At 38.7% G+C, this 20,568-nt stretch overlaps 1 protein-coding gene across 2 annotated transcripts in view; it reads left to right on the top strand.

The window, feature by feature from the left end:
* The first annotated feature begins 1,040 nt into the window (after window positions 1–1,040).
* Window positions 1,041–20,568, top strand: part of LOC143918004 (uncharacterized) — a 167,295-nt gene continuing 147,767 nt past the window's right edge. Inside the window, exons 1-3 of one of the 2 annotated variants that reach the window (XM_077439651.1) lie at window positions 1,041–1,977; window positions 2,105–7,274; window positions 7,377–8,793. In XM_077439651.1, the coding sequence (XP_077295777.1) occupies window positions 2,415–7,274; window positions 7,377–7,676 (5,160 nt within the window). In that variant the 5' untranslated portion in view covers window positions 1,041–1,977; window positions 2,105–2,414 and the 3' untranslated portion in view covers window positions 7,677–8,793. Of the gene's footprint in view, window positions 8,794–20,568 lie in introns of both variants that reach the window. The other variant, XM_077439650.1, reaches the window with a different exon arrangement.

The following is a 20,568-nucleotide window of genomic DNA, read 5'->3' as shown; positions in this document are numbered from 1 at the left end:
GGTTAGGTATTGTGAGGTAAGCACGTTTTGTGGATATTTTCGCAATGTCCAATTCTTTGATTTCGGTGATGGTTAGGTTCAGATGGGTGAGGTTTGGTAGGATAAGAACTTTTTGTGGATATTTTGGCAATGTCGAATTTTCTAACTTCGGTGATGGTTAGGTTAGGTTGGGTTAGGTATTGTGAGGAAGGCACGTTTTGTGGATATTTTCGCAATGTCAAATTCTTTGATTTCGGTGATGGTTAGGTTGAGATGGGTGAGGTTTGGTAGGATAAGAACTTTTTGTGGATATTTTGGGAATGTCGAATTCTCTGACTTCGGTGATGGTTAGGTTAGGTTGGGTTAGGTATTGTGAAGTAAGCACGTTTTGTGGATATTTTCGCAATGTCCAATTCTTTGATTTCGGTGATGGTTAGGTTCAGATGGGTGAGGTTTGGTAGGATAAGAACTTTTCGTGGATATTTTGGCAATGTCGAATTCTCTGACTTCGGTGATGGTAAGGTGAAGTTGGGTTAGGTATTGTGAGTCAAGCACGTTTTGTGGATATTTTCGCAATGTCCAATTCTTTGATTTCGGTGATGGTTAGGTTCAGATGGGTGAGGTTTGGTAGGATAAGAACTTTTTGTGGATATTTTGGCAATGTCGAATTTTCTAACTTCGGTGATGGTTAGGTTAGGTTGGGTTATGTATTGTGAGGAAGGCACGTTTTGTGGATATTTTCGCAATGTCAAATTCTTTGATTTCGGTGATGGTTAGGTTCAGATGGGTGAGGTTTGGTAGGATAAGAACTTTTTGTGGATATTTTGGGAATGTCGAATTCTCTGACTTCGGTAATGGTTAGGTTAGGTTGGGTTAGGTATTGTGAAGTAAGCACGTTTTGTGGATATTTTCGCAATGTCCAATTCTTTGATTTCGGTAATGGTTAGTGTTCCGACTTTTGTAATGACGTGTGGCAAACAGTCTTATTAACTGATTGTCGATTGGCATTATTGACGAGTTGGCATTAGTGTCGGCCCAAGCGGAAATACGCGACGGTCGACAGAGTTCGAGCAGACGGCGTACGGACAACTTGTGTTCCGTACGCTCCGCTGAACCACCACGTGCAAATTTTACATTTCAATAAACTACATCAAACCATTATCGAAGTCTTTTCCATGATGGTCACTTCGAACCGGACACCAGTAACCTAGGCCACAACACCAAACGGACAAACCAATAGGAAAAAACGTGGTCGAGAAAAAATGGATGTCAATTAAGAAATCGGTATCGTTCCTTTGTTACTATCCATACCTTTCCAATACTAATAACATGTTTGCTTCTATTTCAGCAATATATTGATTGATGTACAGAGGTACATGACCGCGTGATTGACGCAGAAAATATATAAATAAAAACATAACCTACAAAGACGCATGGGACACAGAGGTAATCCAAAATTATCGGAACGATCACATAAACATCGTAAAGGATATTCAAGTAAGTGAATGTATTCAATCTCAGGCAATCTGTTCAAAAGGCAATCATGTGGGTAGGTCAGTTTTTAAAAATATGTTTTAAAGTATAACAATTAATTAACGCGATTGTATAAAATAATATCGCGCTACGAAGGAATGTTTCATCGGTCGCATCGAATTTCGTATTAAAAGTGTAAAATCAGATGTAGTGTAAAATTAGCAAAGCACGTGGGGAATTATACTTGTAGCCCCAAAGTGGCTTAAACCAAGTACATACCGGTATATTCATATACCGGCAGATCTCTTTGTTTCTTAATGTGTGTAGAAACTTTCTCCCCCCTCCCCCCTCCACAATAAATGTGGAATTATACTTGTAGCCCCAAAGTGGCTTAAACCAAGTACATACCGGTATATTCATATCGGTAGATCTTTGTTTCTTAATGTGTGTAGAAACACCCTCCCCCCCCCCCCTTCCACGATAAATGTGGAATTATACTTGTAGCCCCAAAGTGGCTTAAACCAAGTACATACCGGTATATTCATATCGGTAGATCTTTGTTTCTTAATGTGTGTAGAAACACCCTCCCCCCCCCCCCCTTCCACGATAAATGTGGAATTACACTTGTAGCCCCAAAGTGGAATAAATCAAGTACATACCGGCATATTCATACATCGGTAGATCTCTTTGTTTCATAATGTGTGATGAAACAGTGGTGATTTAAAATAAATCACAAGACTTGTAGCCCCAAAGTGGTTTAAATCAAGCACCCACCAATTTAGGGTTGTAATTTCTTCCAAAATATGTTGGATAGATTCTGGTGATAATAGTTAAAGTAGAATATTAAGATTCACGGTTAATCATTGAATATTATTACCTTATCTCTACGAATAGTTCAATTGACAGCTATAGTAGAGAACAACTGTATTTATGAGACGAAATAGTGCAACTTTCTGAAACAAATGTCAAGTGCTGAAAACGAGGAAATAGAAGCTTCGACTTCCAAGTCGCATAAAGGTCGAAATCCAACTAGGGACGTAGAACCTATTAGAGACAGGTCAAGCTCTAGAATACATCAGACTCGAAGTCAGACTCAATCGATAGAAATATTAGCGAAGGAAAATAAAGTAGAAGTTATAATGACGTCAATAGAATTAAGGTATTCAGGCGCGGTACAAAGACTAAAAGGAAAAATAGATAAATCCTCCGAATTAGATGAAGGACAGTATCAAACCATTAAAGAAGCATACGATTATGTCCGAAAACTCCATTACGAATATTTAGATAACCTTACAGACATACCGAAAGCGGCCAAAATAGACGAAGAGTACGATGCAATTACAATAACAGTTAAAAATCTTAAAGCAGCATTAGATTGCCAATCCTTTCAAGATAGTAAACTAAAGGTAGAGCAAGCAACAATTAAATTTGCTAGAGATAAGTTACCGACGTTAACCATTCCCACATTTCAGGGAGATCCATCTGAATGGCAATCGTTTCAACAAGCTTTTAAGAATATAATAGGAAACAAAACGGAATATTCGAATGTCACGAAATTGCAATATTTGCATCAATCCTTAATCGGTCCCGCTTTGGCAGCTGTATCAGGTTTAGATATTAGCTCAGACAATTACGAAATAGCTTGGAGTATTTTAGACAAGCAATATAATTTACCAAGACTTAATCTCAAAACTAGGATTAATTCACTTTGTGACTTAAAATTAATCACAAGAGAATCACATATCGAATTGAGAAATCTATTGAATCAGGTAACAGTGTGTATTAAAAACATTGAATCGTTGGGTTACGCGAGAGAAATTTTAGATCCATGGGTAACATGTTTAGTTCTAAGGAAATTACCTTTTAATATAGTAAGAGACTGGGAAATATCGCTGGTTAGCAGAGAAATGCCACCATATGAAAGTTTAGAGACATTCTTGCAGAATAGATGTAATGTATTACAATCTACTGCATCTGTAACTACGGTGAAGGAATTCCCTCATAGTCGTCAAAGAATCATGAGAACTCATGTCGCGAACAAAAACCCATCAAGTAAGGTAAACGCATGCGCATTCTGTCGAAATAATCATTTCATAGGCAAATGTGATAAATTCAAAGCAAAATCCAGTATGGAAAGAAATGAATTCGTTAAATCTAATAACATGTGTTTTAAATGTTTAAATTCATCGCATAAGATAACAAATTGCAAGTCTAACTATAATTGCTTAAGGTGCAAACAAAACCATCACACTTTGTTGCATCAGGACGATACATTTAGTTCCAATAATACGGGAAGGAAGTCAATTAATGCTCATTCTACTCATTTCTCTCAAAGGGAGATAATTTTACCGACGGTACAAGTAGACATTATAACGTCCAATGGAACGGTCGTTAAGGGTCGCACATTATTAGATTCCGGCTCACAAGTCAACTATGTTACCACATCTTTCGCTAAGAAGAATAACTTCAAATTAGAGAAAATCTCTCAAAAAATTGTAGGTATCGCTAATCAAGAAAGTAGCATTCGTCACATCACCAAGGTGACCATAAGGTCTTCAACCACTAATTACTCAACCAAAGTGTTGTGTTTGGTATTACCAGAAATTACTGGCGAAATTCCAACTGTGAAACTGGATCAACAGTTAATTTCAATACCAGCGGGAATCAAGTTATCAGATTCCCTTTGGAATAAACCGACGCCAATCGATTTCTTGCTCGGCGCCGAGATTTGCGTTCATGCTATGAAAGCAGGAACCATCCAGTTAGGAAAAGGTATGCCTATCTTAAAGGATACCGAATTCGGATGGACAATAGTTGGTCCATATCCCGAAGTAAATAATGCTCCAGGGAAGAGCCACATAGGCTTAAGTCAATTAGACAGTCACATTCAAAACTTTTGGATGATCGACCAGGTTCCTATGGTAAAACATCAATCTCTTGAGGAGAAAAGATGTGAGGAACATTTCCAAGCACACACATCACGAGATAAAAACGGTAGATTTTGTGTAGCTTTACCATATAAAAATTCCCCGGTAGTATTAGGAAGTTCATTGCACATTGCGGAGAAAAGACACAAAACTTTGGAAAGACGTTTTTTAGCCAATAATAATTTAAAAATGGAATACAATAAAGTTTTAGAAGAGTACATAAATTTAGGACATATGTCAGAGTGTGAACCTCCGGAGGCACATGAGGTTCATTGTTATTTACCTCATCACGTCGTGGTTAAGGAGTCTAGCCTTACCACTAAATATCGTGTAGTTTTTGATGCGTCCGCAAAGACAACGTCTAATATCTCACTAAATAATATTTTGATGGTGGGACCTAATGTCCAATCAGATTTGTTAAGTTTACTACTCAACTTTCGACTCCATAAATACGTGATTACTGCGGATATTAAGCAGATGTACCGACAGATTCAAATAGCAGAGAAAAATAAAAATGTACAACGAATCATTTGGCGAACAGATCCCCAGAGTAAATTCAAGCATTACAAGCTTAATACAGTAACATTCGGAACTGCTTCAGCCCCATTTTTAGCTACTAGATGTCTAAATCAGTTAGCAGAGGAGAATAGAAACAAATATCCCATCGCTAGTAAAGTGATCGAACGTGATTTTTATGTTGATGATTTGCTCACGGGAACTAATACTATTGAAGCTGGTAAATTATTAAAGGTTCAACTGGAAACCATATTATTATCAGCCGGTATGCCCTTAAGCAAATGGACATCGAACAACTCCGATATAATCACGGATGTTAAAGCTGACGATTGTTCAGATTTTAACTTCTCTAACGAATCACACAAAACTTTAGGTTTATTTTGGAAACCGCGGGAAGACGTTTTCGTATTTAAGGTTCAAACCGAAGTCGAGACTGAAAATATAACAAAAAGAAACTTTTTATCAGTAATTAGTCAGATCTTCGACCCATTAGGACTATTATCTCCATTGTTAATTAATTATAAGATATTAATGCAATCTGTCTGGCAACAAACCATTGGTTGGGATGAATTCATTCCTCAGACAATCTTCAAAAAATGGAAAGATTGTCAATTATCCAATACAGTCATGAAACTTTATAAAATTCCTAGATTGATAATACTAAATAATGTCATTAATATACAGGCACACGGATTTTGTGACGCATCCGAGAAAGCTTATGGTGCTTGTATTTATGTAAAATGTACTGATCAATTGGGAAATTCCAAATGTCATCTTGTGTGTTCTCGTTCGAGAGTCGCTCCGCTCAGTTTTGTAACTATTCCGCGTTTAGAGCTGTGCTCCGCTATGTTATTATCAAAGTTAATGAAGTCAACAATAGACCAATTAACAATTCATATTAATGAAAAATATTATTGGACGGATTCAACCGTCGCATTGCATTGGATTAGAGGAGAGTCATGTAAATGGACCACCTTCGTTGCCAATCGAGTGGCCGAAATCCAATCAATATCTCAACCCATTGAGTGGTACCATGTCTCCTCTACAGACAATCCAGCAGATTTAATTTCTCGAGGGACTCAACCATCAGAATTAAATCATAATTCGTTATGGTGGGACGGCCCTAGTTGGTTGAAATTAGACGAATCACGATGGCCTCGAAGACCTCCTGAGATCACAATAGATCTTCCAGAGAGAAGGGTAGTCACTAACGCTACCCTTGTGAGGGAAAATAATTGGATAGATAAACATTCTCATCTTCCAAGACTCCTTCGAGTTTTATCATATGTTCGTCGGCCACTAAGGAATAAACAATTAAACGTTAAAGAAAATAACGAACCGTCCGCTTTAGAATTAAAAGATGCTTTAAATAATTTGATAAGGTTATCGCAAATGGAATCATTTCCATTGGAATATCGTTTGCTGAGCAAGGGACATCCAATTCCCAGTAGCAGTAAATTAGCTAAATTGTCCCCTCTATTCCACGAGAATTTAATTTGTGTTGGAAGTAGACTTCCTCTGGGAACAACTCTATCAACGTCACCCATTATCTTGTCAAATAAGCATAAACTTACACACATGATTGTCCGAGATGCGCACTTGAAATATATTCACTTGGGTACTCAAGCCTTACTGTCGTTATTGCGGCAGACCTATTGGCCATTGGCCGGACATAATACTGTCAAAGGAGTGGTGCGTTCATGTGTCATTTGTTTCAGAAATAAACCACTGTCACACAATAGATTAATGGGATTACTCCCGCTTGAACGTACCACTGCGAATTTTCCTTTCAGTCATGTGGGGATAGATTTCGCAGGACCTTTTCCTGTGAAGAGTGGTTGCAATAAGAATTCTAAGATAATTAAGGGTTACGTTTGTGTCTTTGTGTGTTTTTCCAGTAAGGCAGTTCACTTGGAACTTGTCGGAGACTTAACGAGTTCAAATTTCTTAAATTGTTTAAGAAGATTCGTAGCCAGACGTGGCAGGCCCAATACGATATATTCCGACAATGCTACTAATTTTGTCGGTGCAAGTCGTGAACTCGTTAATTTAGTAAAATTAATTTACGAACGTCCTCATGAGGAGAAGCTACTACGGTATGTAGCCTCCGAAGGGATTCGTTGGAAGTTTAACCCGCCAAGGGCGCCTCACATGGGAGGGCTGTGGGAAGCAGCGGTTAAATCCATGAAGATTCATTTAAACAAGGTGTTAAAGGCCACCACCTTAAATTTCGAATCATTTTGTACGGTATTGACTCAAATAGAAGCTTGCATGAATTCCCGTCCTCTTAGTCCCTTGTCTTCGGATCCACTAGACCTTTTACCCCTCACACCTGGACATTTCTTAATTGGCAGATCCTTACTCGCTCTTCCAATGGAGGTTAAATATAACACTAATGTCCATGCCAATCTGCTTCAGATACAATTGACCACAGCAGCATTTTGGAAACGTTGGTCGGCGGAATATTTACATTCTTTGCAGTTACGACACAAATGGAAGAAGGACTCGAGCAACAATCTGAGTGTGGGTCAAATGGTCCTGTTAAAGGAGGAACACATGCTGCCAACCCGATGGGTCTTGGGTCGAGTCACTAAATTGTATCCCGGACCAGATGGCAGAGTTCGAGTCGTCGACGTCTTTACTGCCAGCGGAGAGTTTCGTCGGTCCAGTCATCTAGTGGCGCCATTGCCGATTCTACCACAAGGACCACTTGACAGGAAGGAAGATCAGCAAGAGGGAGGAGAAACAGCAGCTTCAATTCCGTCAACTTCGGTAGCTTAGTTTAACCCGAAGACACTACCCCCAACTCATATTACTTATTAGATGTAATCATGAGTTTAAATCATTCAATGTTAATAGTAGTACTCCGTAATTCACTTTAATTGTGTTGTGTGTATAATTTAAGCTATTTTCATTTTAACATTCGGCAGTATATATCTCCGAATTTAATCTAATCATTTTGTCTTTATAATATAAGACTTGTCTCATGTCATCACTCGGAAGGATTATATCCGAGTTTAAAATAAACTGTTCAAATTTGACAGTTAAAATTAGATTCATGATTTGTTAATGTTAGTCTCCAAGCCACACTTAATGGAGCATCTTAAATTATTTCATGTCTACTTAATTATAACCTGCCGGGAGTCATCCGCAGGTCTTATGTTTCTTGTTATGAAAACATAAGTTAACTCTTACTGTTTATAGTATTTATGTGAATCATAGAATAAGTAAATATTATAATACTGAACATTTCGATGTTTAACGTAGAGACATCTATAATCATAGTTCGCCTTCATTTCCTGCTTGTAGGAATGAATGAATGACTTTCCAATTTACTTTTAATTTAGCAATGTTTGTGCTACTTGTTGATGAAATCAAGTTAACTTAGGAGCATTACACTCACTAATCAAGTTTAGTTGATCGGTAATAGCTGATCTGTCTTGACAACTGTAACAGTGTCAACATTGTATTGTCTAAGTTAACATCAAGATGAGGAATGCTTAAGTTTTAAACCATATACAGTCCACTCTCTCTTCTTTAAAGTAAACTTATCTTGTAATGCTTATTCACAGCTTCAAAGGAGATTTCAAAAATTTTGATGTAAATAGAAATAACATTCACCAGAGGTATACCTATAAGTTGAAATATTACTGAACCAATAAATTGATTTTATCCTCACACTGGATGAGGCAAAGGTTTCATTATTCACCCTCTATTTAATTATTTTAAGAGCTATGATTTATTGTAAACGACTCGTCAGTAATGCTGTAACTCTGTAGAATAACTGTATTGTTCAACAGTTTTCCTATGTGGGACTATGTTCCGACTTTTGTAATGACGTGTGGCAAACAGTCTTATTAACTGATTGTCGATTGGCATTATTGACGAGTTGGCATTAGTGTCGGCCCAAGCGGAAATACGCGACGGTCGACAGAGTTCGAGCAGACGGCGTACGGACAACTTGTGTTCCGTACGCTCCGCTGAACCACCACGTGCAAATTTTACATTTCAATAAACTACATCAAACCATTATCGAAGTCTTTTCCAGTTAGGTTCAGATGAGTGTGGTTTGGTAGGATAAGAACTTTTTGTGGATATTTTGGCAATGTCGAATTCTCTGACTTCGGTGATGGTTAGGTTAGGTTGGTTTAGGTATTGTAAGGAAGCACGTTTTGTGGATATTTTCGCAATGTCCAATTCTTTGATTTCGGTGATGGTTAGGTTCAGATGAGTGTGGTTTGGTAGGATAAGAACTTTTTGTGGATATTTTGGCAATGTCGAATTCTCTGACTTCGGTGATGGTTAGGTTAGGTTGGGTTAGGTATTGTGAGGTAAGCACGTTTTGTGGATTCTTTGGCAATGTCCAATTCTTTGATTTCGGTGATGGTTAGGTTCAGATGTGTGAGGTTTGGTAGGATAAGAACTTTTTGTGGATATTTTGGAAATGTCGAATTCTCTGACTTCGGTGATGGTTAAGTTAGGTTGGGTTAGGTATTGTGAGGTAAGCACGTTTTGTGGATATTTTCGCAATGTCTAATTCTTTGATTTCGGTGATGGTTAGGTTCAGATGGGTGAGGTTTGGTAGGATAAGAACTTTTCGTGGATATTTTGGCAATGTCGAATTCTCTGACTTCGGTGATGGTAAGGTGAGGTTGGGTTAGGTATTGTGAGGTAAGCACGTTTTGTGGATATTTTCGCAATGTCCAATTCTTTGATTTCGGTGATGGTTAGGTTCAGATGGGTGAGGTTTGGTAGGATAAGAACTTTTTGTGGATATTTTAGCAATGTCAAATTTTCTAACTTCGGTGATGGTTAGGTTAGGTTGGGTTAGGTATTGTGAGGTAGGCACGTTTTGTGGATATTTTCGCAATGTCAAATTCTTTGATTTCGGTGATGGTTAGGTTCAGATGGGTGAGGTTTGGTAGGATAAGAACTTTTTGTGGATATTTTGGGAATTTCGAATTCTCTGACTTCGGTAATGGTAAGGTTAGGTTGGGTTAGGTATTGTGAAGTAAGCACGTTTTGTGGATATTTTTGCAATGTCCAATTCTTTGATTTCGGTGATGGTTAGGTTCAGATGGGTGAGGTTTGGTAGGATAAGAACTTTTTGTGGATATTTTGGCAATGTCGAATTTTCTAACTTCGGTGATGGTTAGGTTAGGTTGGGTTAGGTATTGTGAGGAAGGCACGTTTTGTGGATATTTTCGCAATGTCAAATTCTTTGATTTCGGTGATGGTTAGGTTCAGATGGGTGAGGTTTGGTAGGATAAGAACTTTTTGTGGATATTTTGGGAATGTCGAATTCTCTGACTTCGGTGATGGTTAGGTTAGTATGGTTAGGTATTGTGAAGTAAGCACGTTTTGTGGATATTTTCGCAATGTCCAATTCTTTGATTTCGGTGATGGTTAGGTTCAGATGGGTGAGGTTTGGTAGGATAAGAACTTTTCGTGGATATTTTGGCAATGTCGAATTCTCTGACTTCGGTGATGGTAAGGTGTGGTTGGGTTAGGTATTGTGAGGTAAGCACGTTTTGTGGATATTTTCGCAATGTCCAATTTTTTGATTTCGGTGATGGTTAGGTTCAGATGGGTGAGGTTTGGTAGGATAAGAACTTTTTGTGGATATTTTGGGAATGTCGAATTCTCTGACTTCGGTAATGGTTAGGTTAGGTTGGGTTAGGTATTGTGAAGTAAGCACGTTTTGTGGATATTTTCGCAATGTCCAATTCTTTGATTTCGGTGATGGTTAGGTTCAGATGGGTGAGGTTTGGTAGGATAAGAACTTTTCATGGATATTTTGGCAATGTCGAATTCTCTGACTTCGGTGATGGTAAGGTGAGGTTGGGTTAGGTATTGTGAGGTAAGCACGTTTTGTGGATATTTTCGCAATGTCCAATTCTTTGATTTCGGTGATGGTTAGGTTCAGATGGGTGAGGTTTGGTAGGATAAGAACTTTTTGTGGATATTTTGGCAATGTCGAATTTTCTAACTTCGAAGATGGTTAGGTTAGGTTGGGTTAGGTATTGTGAGGAAGGCACGTTTTGTGGATATTTTCGCAATGTCAAATTCTTTGATTTCGGTGATGGTTAGGTTCAGATGGGTGAGGTTTGGTAGGATAAGAACTTTTTGTGGATATTTTGGGAATGTCGAATTCTCTGACTTCGGTAATGGTTAGGTTAGGTTGGGTTAGGTATTGTGAAGTAAGCATGTTTTGTGGATATTTTCGCAATGTCCAATTCTTTGATTTCGGTAAAGGTTAGGTTCAGATGAGTGTGGTTTGGTAGGATAAGAACTTTTTGTGGATATTTTGGCAATTTCGAATTCTCTGACTTCGGTGATGGTTAGGTTAGGTTGGTTTAGGTATTGTAAGGAAGCACGTTTTGTGGATATTTTCGCAATGTCCAATTCTTTGATTTCGGTGATGGTTAGGTTCAGATGAGTGTGGTTTGGTAGGATAAGAACTTTTTGTGGATATTTTGGCAATGTCGAATTCTCTGACTTAGGTGATGGTTAGGTTAGGTTGGATTAGGTATTGTGAGGTAAGCACGTTTTGTGGATTCTTTGGCAATGTCCAATTCTTTGATTTCGGTGATGGTTAGGTTCAGATGGGTGAGGTTTGGTAGGATAAGAACTTTTTGTGGATATTTTGGAAATGTCGAATTCTCTGACTTCGGTGATGGTTAAGTTAGGTTGGGTTAGATATTGTGAGGTAAGCACGTTTTGTGGATATTTTCGCAATGTCAAATTCTTTTATTTCGGTGATGGTTAGGTTCAGATGGGTGAGGTTTGGTAGGATAAGAACTTTTTGTGGATATTTTGGCAATGTCGAATTTTCTGACTTCGGTGATGGTAAGGTGAGGTTGGGTTAGGTATTGTGAGGTAAGCACGTTTTGTGGATATTTTCGCAATGTCCAATTCTTTGATTTCGGTGATGGTTAGGTTCAGATGGGTGAGGTTTGGTAGGATAAGAACTTTTTGTGGATATTTTGGCAATGTCGAATTTTCTAACTTCGGTGATGGTTAGGTTAGGTTGGGTTAGGTATTGTGAGGGAAGCACGTTTTGTGGATATTTTTGCAATGTCAAATTCTTTGATTTCGGTGATGGTTAGGTTCAGATGAGTGTGGTTTGGTAGGATAAGAACTTTTTGTGGATATTTTGGCAATTTCGAATTCTCTGACTTCGGTAATGGTTAGGTGAGGTTGGGTTAGGTATTGTGAGGTTAACACGTTTTGTGGATATTTTGGCAAAGTCCAATTCTTTGATTTCGGTGATGGTTAGGTTCAGATGGGTGAGGTTTGGTAGGATAAGAACTTTTTGTGGATATTTTGGAAATGTCGAATTCTCTGACTTCGGTGATGGTTAGGTTAGGTTGGGTTAGGTATTGTGAGGAAAGCACGTTTTGTGGATATTTTCGCAATGTCCAATTCTTTGATTTCGGTGATGGTTAGGTTCAGATGGGTGAGGTTTGGTAGGATAAGAACTTTTCGTGGATATTTTGGCAATGTCGAATTCTCTGACTTCGGTGATGGTAAGGTGAGGTTGGGTTAGGTATTGTGAGGTAAGCACGTTTTGTGGATATTTTCGCAATGTCCAATTCTTTGATTTTGGTGATGGTTAGGTTCAGATGGGTGAGGTTTGGTAGGATAAGAACTTTTTGTGGATATTTTGGCAATGTCGAATTTTCTAACTTCGGTGATGGTTAGGTTAGGTTGGGTTAGGTATTGTGAGGAAGGCTAGTTTTGTGGATATTTTCGCAATGTCAAATTCTTTGATTTCGGTGATGTTTAGGTTCAGATGGGTGAGGTTTGGTAGGATAAGAACTTTTTGTGGATATTTTGGGAATGTCGAATTCTCTGACTTCGGTAATGGTAAGGTTAGGTTGGGTAAGGTATTGTGAAGTAAGCACGTTTTGTGGATATTTTCGCAATGTCCAATTCTTTGATTTCGGTAATGGTTAGATTCAGATGAGTGTGGTTTGGTAGGATAAGAACTTTTTGTGGATATTTTGGCAATGTCGAATTCTCTGACTTCGGTGATGGTTAGGTTAGGTTGGGTTAGGTATTGTGAAGTAAGCACGTTTTGTGGATATTTTTGCAATGTCCAATTCTTTGATTTCGGTGATGGTTAGGTTCAGATGGGTGAGGTTTGGTAGGATAAGAACTTTTCGTGGATATTTTGGCAATGTCGAATTCTCTGACTTCGGTGATGGTAAGGTGAGGTTGGGTTAGGTATTGTGAGGTAAGCACGTTTTGTGGATATTTTCGCAATGTCCAATTCTTTGATTTCGGTGATGGTTAGGTTCAGATGGGTGAGGTTTGGTAGGATAAGAACTTTTCATGGATATTTTGGCAATGTCGAATTCTCTGACTTCGGTGATGGTAAGGTGAGGTTGGGTTAGGTATTGTGAGGTAAGCACGTTTTGTGGATGTTTTCGCAATGTCCAATTCTTTGATTTCGGTGATGGTTAGGTTCAGATGGGTGAGGTTTGGTAGGATAAGAACTTTTTGTGGATATTTTGGCAATGTCGAATTTTCTAACTTCGGTGATGGTTAGGTTAGGTTGGGTTAGGTATTGTGAGGAAGGCACGTTTTGTGGATATTTTCGCAATGTCAAATTCTTTGATTTCGGTGATGGTTAGGTTCAGATGGGTGAGGTTTGGTAGGATAAGAACTTTTTGTGGATATTTTGGGAATGTCGAATTCTCTGACTTCGGTAATGGTTAGGTTAGGTTGGGTTAGGTATTGTGAAGTAAGCTCGTTTTGTGGATATTTTCGCAATGTCCAATTCTTTGATTTCGGTAATGGTTAGGTTCAGATGAGTGTGGTTTGGTAGGATAAGAACTTTTTGTGGATATTTTGGCAATGTCGAATTCTCTGACTTCGGTGATGGTGAGGTTAGGTTGGTTTAGGTATTGTAAGGAAGCACGTTTTGTGGATATTTTCGCAATGTCCAATTCTTTGATTTCGGTGATGGTTAGGTTCAGATGAGTGTGGTTTGGTAGGATAAGAACTTTTTGTGGATATTTTGGCAATGTCGAATTCTCTGACTTCGGTGATGGTTAGGTTAGGTTGGGTTAGGTATTGTGAGGTAAGCACGTTTTGTGGATTCTTTGGCAATGTCCAATTCTTTGATTTCGGTGATGGTTAGGTTCAGATGGGTGAGGTTTGGTAGGATAAGAACTTTTTGTGGATATTTTGGAAATGTCGAATTCTCTGACTTCGGTGATGGTTAAGTTAGGTTGGGTTAGGTATTGTGAGGTAAGCACGTTTTGTGGATATTTTCGCAATGTCCAATTCTTTGATTTCGGTGATGGTTAGGTTCAGATGGGTGAGGTTTGGTAGGATAAGAACTTTTCGTGGATATTTTGGCAATGTCGAATTCTCTGACTTCGGTGATGGTAAGGTGAGGTTGGGTTAGGTATTGTGAGGTAAGCACGTTTTGTGGATATTTTCGCAATGTCCAATTTTTTGATTTCGGTGATGGTTAGGTTCAGATGGGTGAGGTTTGGTAGGATAAGAACTTTTTGTGGATATTTTGGCAATGTCGAATTTTCTAACTTCGGTGATGGTTGGGTTAGGTTGGGTTAGGTATTGTGAGGAAGGCACGTTTTGTGGATATTTTCGCAATGTCAAATTCTTTGATTTCGGTGATGGTTAGGTTCAGATGGGTGAGGTTTGGTAGGATAAGAACTTTTTGTGGATATTTTGGGAATGTCGAATTCTCTGACTTCGGTGATGGTTAGGTTAGGTTGGGTTAGGTATTGTGAGGTAAGCACGTTTTGTGGATATTTTATCAATGTCCAATTCTTTGATTTCGGTGATGGTTAGGTTCAGATGGGTGAGGTTTGGTAGGATAAGAACTTTTCATGGATATTTTGGCAATGTCGAATTCTCTGACTTCGGTGATGGTAAGGTGAGGTTGGGTTAGGTATTGTGAGGTAAGCACGTTTTGTGGATATTTTCGCAATGTCCAATTCTTTGATTTCGGTGATGGTTAGGTTCAGATGGGTGAGGTTTGGTAGGATAAGAACTTTTTGTGGATATTTTGGCAATGTCGAATTTTCTAACTTCGAAGATGGTTAGGTTAGGTTGGGTTAGGTATTGTGAGGAAGGCACGTTTTGTGGATATTTTCGCAATGTCAAATTCTTTGATTTCGGTGATGGTTAGGTTCAGATGGGTGAGGTTTGGTAGGATAAGAACTTTTTGTGGATATTTTGGGAATGTCGAATTCTCTGACTTCGGTAATGGTTAGGTTAGGTTGGGTTAGGTATTGTGAAGTAAGAATGTTTTGTGGATATTTTCGCAATGTCCAATTCTTTGATTTCGGTAAAGGTTAGGTTCAGATGAGTGTGGTTTGGTAGGATAAGAACTTTTTGTGGATATTTTGGCAATGTCGAATTCTCTGACTTCGGTGATGGTTAGGTTAGGTTGGTTTAGGTATTGTAAGGAAGCACGTTTTGTGGATATTTTCGCAATGTCCAATTCTTTGATTTCGGTGATGGTTAGGTTCAGATGAGTGTGGTTTGGTAGGATAAGAACTTTTTGTGGATATTTTGGCAATGTCGAATTCTCTGACTTAGGTGATGGTTAGGTTAGGTTGGATTAGGTATTGTGAGGTAAGCACGTTTTGTGGATTCTTTGGCAATGTCCAATTCTTTGATTTCGGTGATGGTTAGGTTCAGATGGGTGAGGTTTGGTAGGATAAGAACTTTTTGTGGATATTTTGGAAATGTCGAATTCTCTGACTTCGGTGATGGTTAAGTTAGGTTGGGTTAGATATTGTGAGGTAAGCACGTTTTGTGGATATTTTCGCAATGTCAAATTCTTTGATTTCGGTGATGGTTAGGTTCAGATGGGTGAGGTTTGGTAGGATAAGAACTTTTTGTGGATATTTTGGCAATGTCGAATTTTCTGACTTCGGTGATGGTAAGGTGAGGTTGGGTTAGGTATTGTGAGGTAAGCACGTTTTGTGGATATTTTCGCAATGTCCAATTCTTTGATTTCGGTGATGGTTAGGTTCAGATGGGTGAGGTTTGGTAGGATAAGAACTTTTTGTGGATATTTTGGCAATGTCGAATTTTCTAACTTCGGTGATGGTTAGGTTAGGTTGGGTTAGGTATTGTGAGGGAAGCACGTTTTGTGGATATTTTTGCAATGTCAAATTCTTTGATTTCGGTGATGGTTAGGTTCAGATGAGTGTGGTTTGGTAGGATAAGAACTTTTTGTGGATATTTTGGCAATTTCGAATTCTCTGACTTCGGTAATGGTTAGGTGAGGTTGGGTTAGGTATTGTGAGGTTAACACGTTTTGTGGATATTTTGGCAAAGTCCAATTCTTTGATTTCGGTGATGGTTAGGTTCAGATGGGTGAGGTTTGGTAGGATAAGAACTTTTTGTGGATATTTTGGAAATGTCGAATTCTCTGACTTCGGTGATGGTTAGGTTAGGTTGGGTTAGGTATTGTGAGGAAAGCACGTTTTGTGGATATTTTCGCAATGTACAATTCTTTGATTTCGGTGATGGTTAGGTTCAGATGGGTGAGGTTTGGTAGGATAAGAACTTTTCGTGGATATTTTCGCAATGTCGAATTCTCTGACTTCGGTGATGGTAAGGTGAGGTTGGGTTAGGTATTGTGAGGTAAGCACGTTTTGTGGATATTTTCGCAATGTCCAATTCTTTGATTTTGGTGATGGTTAGGTTCAGATGGGTGAGGTTTGGTAGGATAAGAACTTTTTGTGGATATTTTGGCAATGTCGAATTTTCTAACTTCGAAGATGGTTAGGTTAGGTTGGGTTAGGTATTGTGAGGAAGGCACGTTTTGTGGATATTTTCGCAATGTCAAATTCTTTGATTTCGGTGATGGTTAGGTTCAGATGGGTGAGGTTTGGTAGGATAAGAACTTTTTGTGGATATTTTGGGAATGTCGAATTCTCTGACTTCGGTAATGGTTAGGTTAGGTTGGGTTAGGTATTGTGAAGTAAGCATGTTTTGTGGATATTTTCGCAATGTCCAATTCTTTGATTTCAGTAAAGGTTAGGTTCAGATGAGTGTGGTTTGGTAGGATAAGAACTTTTTGTGGATATTTTGGCAATGTCGAATTCTCTGACTTCGGTGATGGTTAGGTTAGGTTGGTTTAGGTATTGTAAGGAAGCACGTTTTGTGGATATTTTCGCAATGTCCAATTCTTTGATTTCGGTGATGGTTAGGTTCAGATGAGTGTGGTTTGGTAGGATAAGAACTTTTTGTGGATATTTTGGCAATGTCGAATTCTCTGACTTAGGTGATGGTTAGGTTAGGTTGGATTAGGTATTGTGAGGTAAGCACGTTTTGTGGATTCTTTGGCAATGTCCAATTCTTTGATTTCGGTGATGGTTAGGTTCAGATGGGTGAGGTTTGGTAGGATAAGAACTTTTTGTGGATATTTTGGAAATGTCGAATTTTCTGACTTCGGTGATGGTTAAGTTAGGTTGGGTTAGATATTGTGAGGTAAGCACGTTTTGTGGATATTTTCGCAATGTCAAATTCTTTGATTTCGGTGATGGTTAGGTTCAGATGGGTGAGGTTTGGTAGGATAAGAACTTTTTGTGGATATTTTGGCAATGTCGAATTTTCTGACTTCGGTGATGGTAAGGTGAGGTTGGGTTAGGTATTGTGAGGTAAACACGTTTTGTGGATATTTTCGCAATGTCCAATTCTTTGATTTCGGTGATGGTTAGGTTCAGATGGGTGAGGTTTGGTAGGATAAGAACTTTTTGTGGATATTTTGGCAATGTCAAATTTTCTAACTTCGGTGATGGTTAGGTTAGGTTGGGTTAGGTATTGTGAGGGAAGCACGTTTTGTGGATATTTTTGCAATGTCAAATTCTTTGATTTCGGTGATGGTTAGGTTCAGATGAGTGTGGTTTGGTAGGATAAGAACTTTTTGTGGATATTTTGGCAATTTTCTAATTCTCTGACTTCGGTAATGGTTAGGTGAGGTTGGGTTAGGTATTGTGAGGTTAACACGTTTTGTGGATATTTTGGCAAAGTCCAATTCTTTGATTTCGGTGATGGTTAGGTTCAGATGGGTGAGGTTTGGTAGGATAAGAACTTTTTGTGGATATTTTGGAAATGTCGAATTCTCTGACTTCGGTGATGGTTAGGTTAGGTTGGGTTAGGTATTGTGAGGAAAGCACGTTTTGTGGATATTTTCGCAATGTCCAATTCTTTGATTTCGGTGATGGTTAGGTTCAGATGGGTGAGGTTTGGTAGGATAAGAACTTTTCGTGGATATTTTGGCAATGTCGAATTCTCTGACTTCGGTGATGGTAAGGTGAGGTTGGGTTAGGTATTGTGAGGTAAGCACGTTTTGTGGATATTTTCGCAATGTCCAATTCTTTGATTTTGGTGATGGTTAGGTTCAGATGGGTGAGGTTTGGTAGGATAAGAACTTTTTGTGGATATTTTGGCAATGTCGAATTTTCTAACTTCGGTGATGGTTAGGTTAGGTTGGGTTAGGTATTGTGAGGAAGGCTAGTTTTGTGGATATTTTCGCAATGTCAAATTCTTTGATTTCGGTGATGTTTAGGTTCAGATGGGTGAGGTTTGGTAGGATAAGAACTTTTTGTGGATATTTTGGGAATGTCGAATTCTCTGACTTCGGTAATGGTAAGGTTAGGTTGGGTAAGGTATTGTGAAGTAAGCACGTTTTGTGGATATTTTCGCAATGTCCAATTCTTTGATTTCGGTAATGGTTAGGTTCAGATGAGTGTGGTTTGGTAGGATAAGAACTTTTTGTGGATATTTTGGCAATGTCGAATTCTCTGACTTCGGTGATGGTTAGGTTAGGTTGGGTTAGGTATTGTGAAGTAAGCACGTTTTGTGGATATTTTCGCAATGTCCAATTCTTTGATTTCGGTGATGGTTAGGTTCAGATGGGTGAGGTTTGGTAGGATAAGAACTTTTCGTGGATATTTTGGCAATGTCGAATTCTCTGACTTCGGTGATGGTAAGGTGAGGTTGGGTTAGGTATTGTGAGGTAAGCACGTTTTGTGGATATTTTCGCAATGTCCAATTCTTTGATTTCGGTGATGGTTAGGTTCAGATGGGTGAGGTTTGGTAGGATAAGAACTTTTCATGGATATTTTGGCAATGTCGAATTCTCTGACTTCGGTGATGGTAAGGTGAGGTTGGGTTAGGTATTGTGAGGTAAGCACGTTTTGTGGATATTTTCGCAATGTCCAATTCTTTGATTTCGGTGATGGTTAGGTTCAGATGGGTGAGGTTTGGTAGGATAAGAACTTTTTGTGGATATTTTGGCAATGTCGAATTTTCTAACTTCGGTGATGGTTAGGTTAGGTTGGGTTAGGTATTGTGAGGAAGGCACGTTTTGTGGATATTTTCGCAATGTCAAATTCTTTGATTTCGGTGATGGTTAGGTTCAGATGGGTGAGGTTTGGTAGGATAAGAACTTTTTGTGGATATTTTGGGAATGTCGAATTCTCTGACTTCGGTAATGGTAAGGTTAGGTTGGGTTAGGTATTGTGAAGTAAGCTCGTTTTGTGGATATTTTCGCAATGTCCAATTCTTTGATTTCGGTAATGGTTAGGTTCAGATGAGTGTGGTTTGGTAGGATAAGAACTTTTTGTGGATATTTTGGCAATGTCGAATTCTCTGACTTCGGTGATGGTTAGGTTAGGTTGGTTTAGGTATTGTAAGAAAGCACGTTTTGTGGATATTTTCGCAATGTCCAATTCTTTGATTTCGGTGATGGTTAGGTTCAGATGAGTGTGGTTTGGTAGGATAAGAACTTTTTGTGGATATTTTGGCAATGTCGAATTTTCTGACTTCGGTGATGGTAAGGTGAGGTTGGGTTAGGTATTGTGAGGTAAGCACGTTTTGTGGATATTTTCGCAATGTCCAATTCTTTGATTTCGGTGATGGTTAGGTTCAGATGGGTGAGGTTTGGTAGGATAAGAACTTTTTGTGGATATTTTGGCAATGTCGAATTTTCTAACTTCGGTGATGGTTAGGTTAGGTTGGGTTAGGTATTGTGAGGGAAGCACGTTTTGTGGATATTTTTGCAATGTCAAATTCTTTGATTTCGGTGATGGTTAGGTTCAGATGAGTGTGGTTTGGTAGGATAAGAACTTTTTGTGGATATTTTGGCAATTTCGAATTCTCTGACTTCGGTAATGGTTAGGTGAGGTTGGGTTAGGTATTGTGAGGTTAACACGTTTTGTGGATATTTTGGCAAAGTCCAATTCTTTGATTTCGGTGATGGTTAGGTTCAGATGGGTGAGGTTTGGTAGGATAAGAACTTTTTGTGGATATTTTGGAAATGTCGAATTCTCTGACTTCGGTGATGGTTAGGTTAGGTTGGGTTAGGTATTGTGAGGAAAGCACGTTTTGTGGATATTTTCGCAATGTACAATTCTTTGATTTCGGTGATGGTTAGGTTCAGATGGGTGAGGTTTGGTAGGATAAGAACTTTTCGTGGATATTTTGGCAATGTCGAATTCTCTGACTTCGGTGATGGTAAGGTGAGGTTGGGTTAGGTATTGTGAGGTAAGCACGTTTTGTGGATATTTTCGCAATGTCCAATTCTTTGATTTTGGTGATGGTTAGGTTCAGATGGGTGAGGTTTGGTAGGATAAGAACTTTTTGTGGATATTTTGGCAATGTCGAATTTTCT

The sequence above is a fragment of the Arctopsyche grandis genome, chromosome 10 (assembly GCF_051622035.1).
Source record: "Arctopsyche grandis isolate Sample6627 chromosome 10, ASM5162203v2, whole genome shotgun sequence".
Taxonomy (NCBI): Eukaryota; Metazoa; Arthropoda; class Insecta; order Trichoptera; family Hydropsychidae; genus Arctopsyche; species Arctopsyche grandis.
Note: the sequence above shows the minus strand (reverse complement) of the source record. Positions and strands in the feature narration are given on the sequence as shown.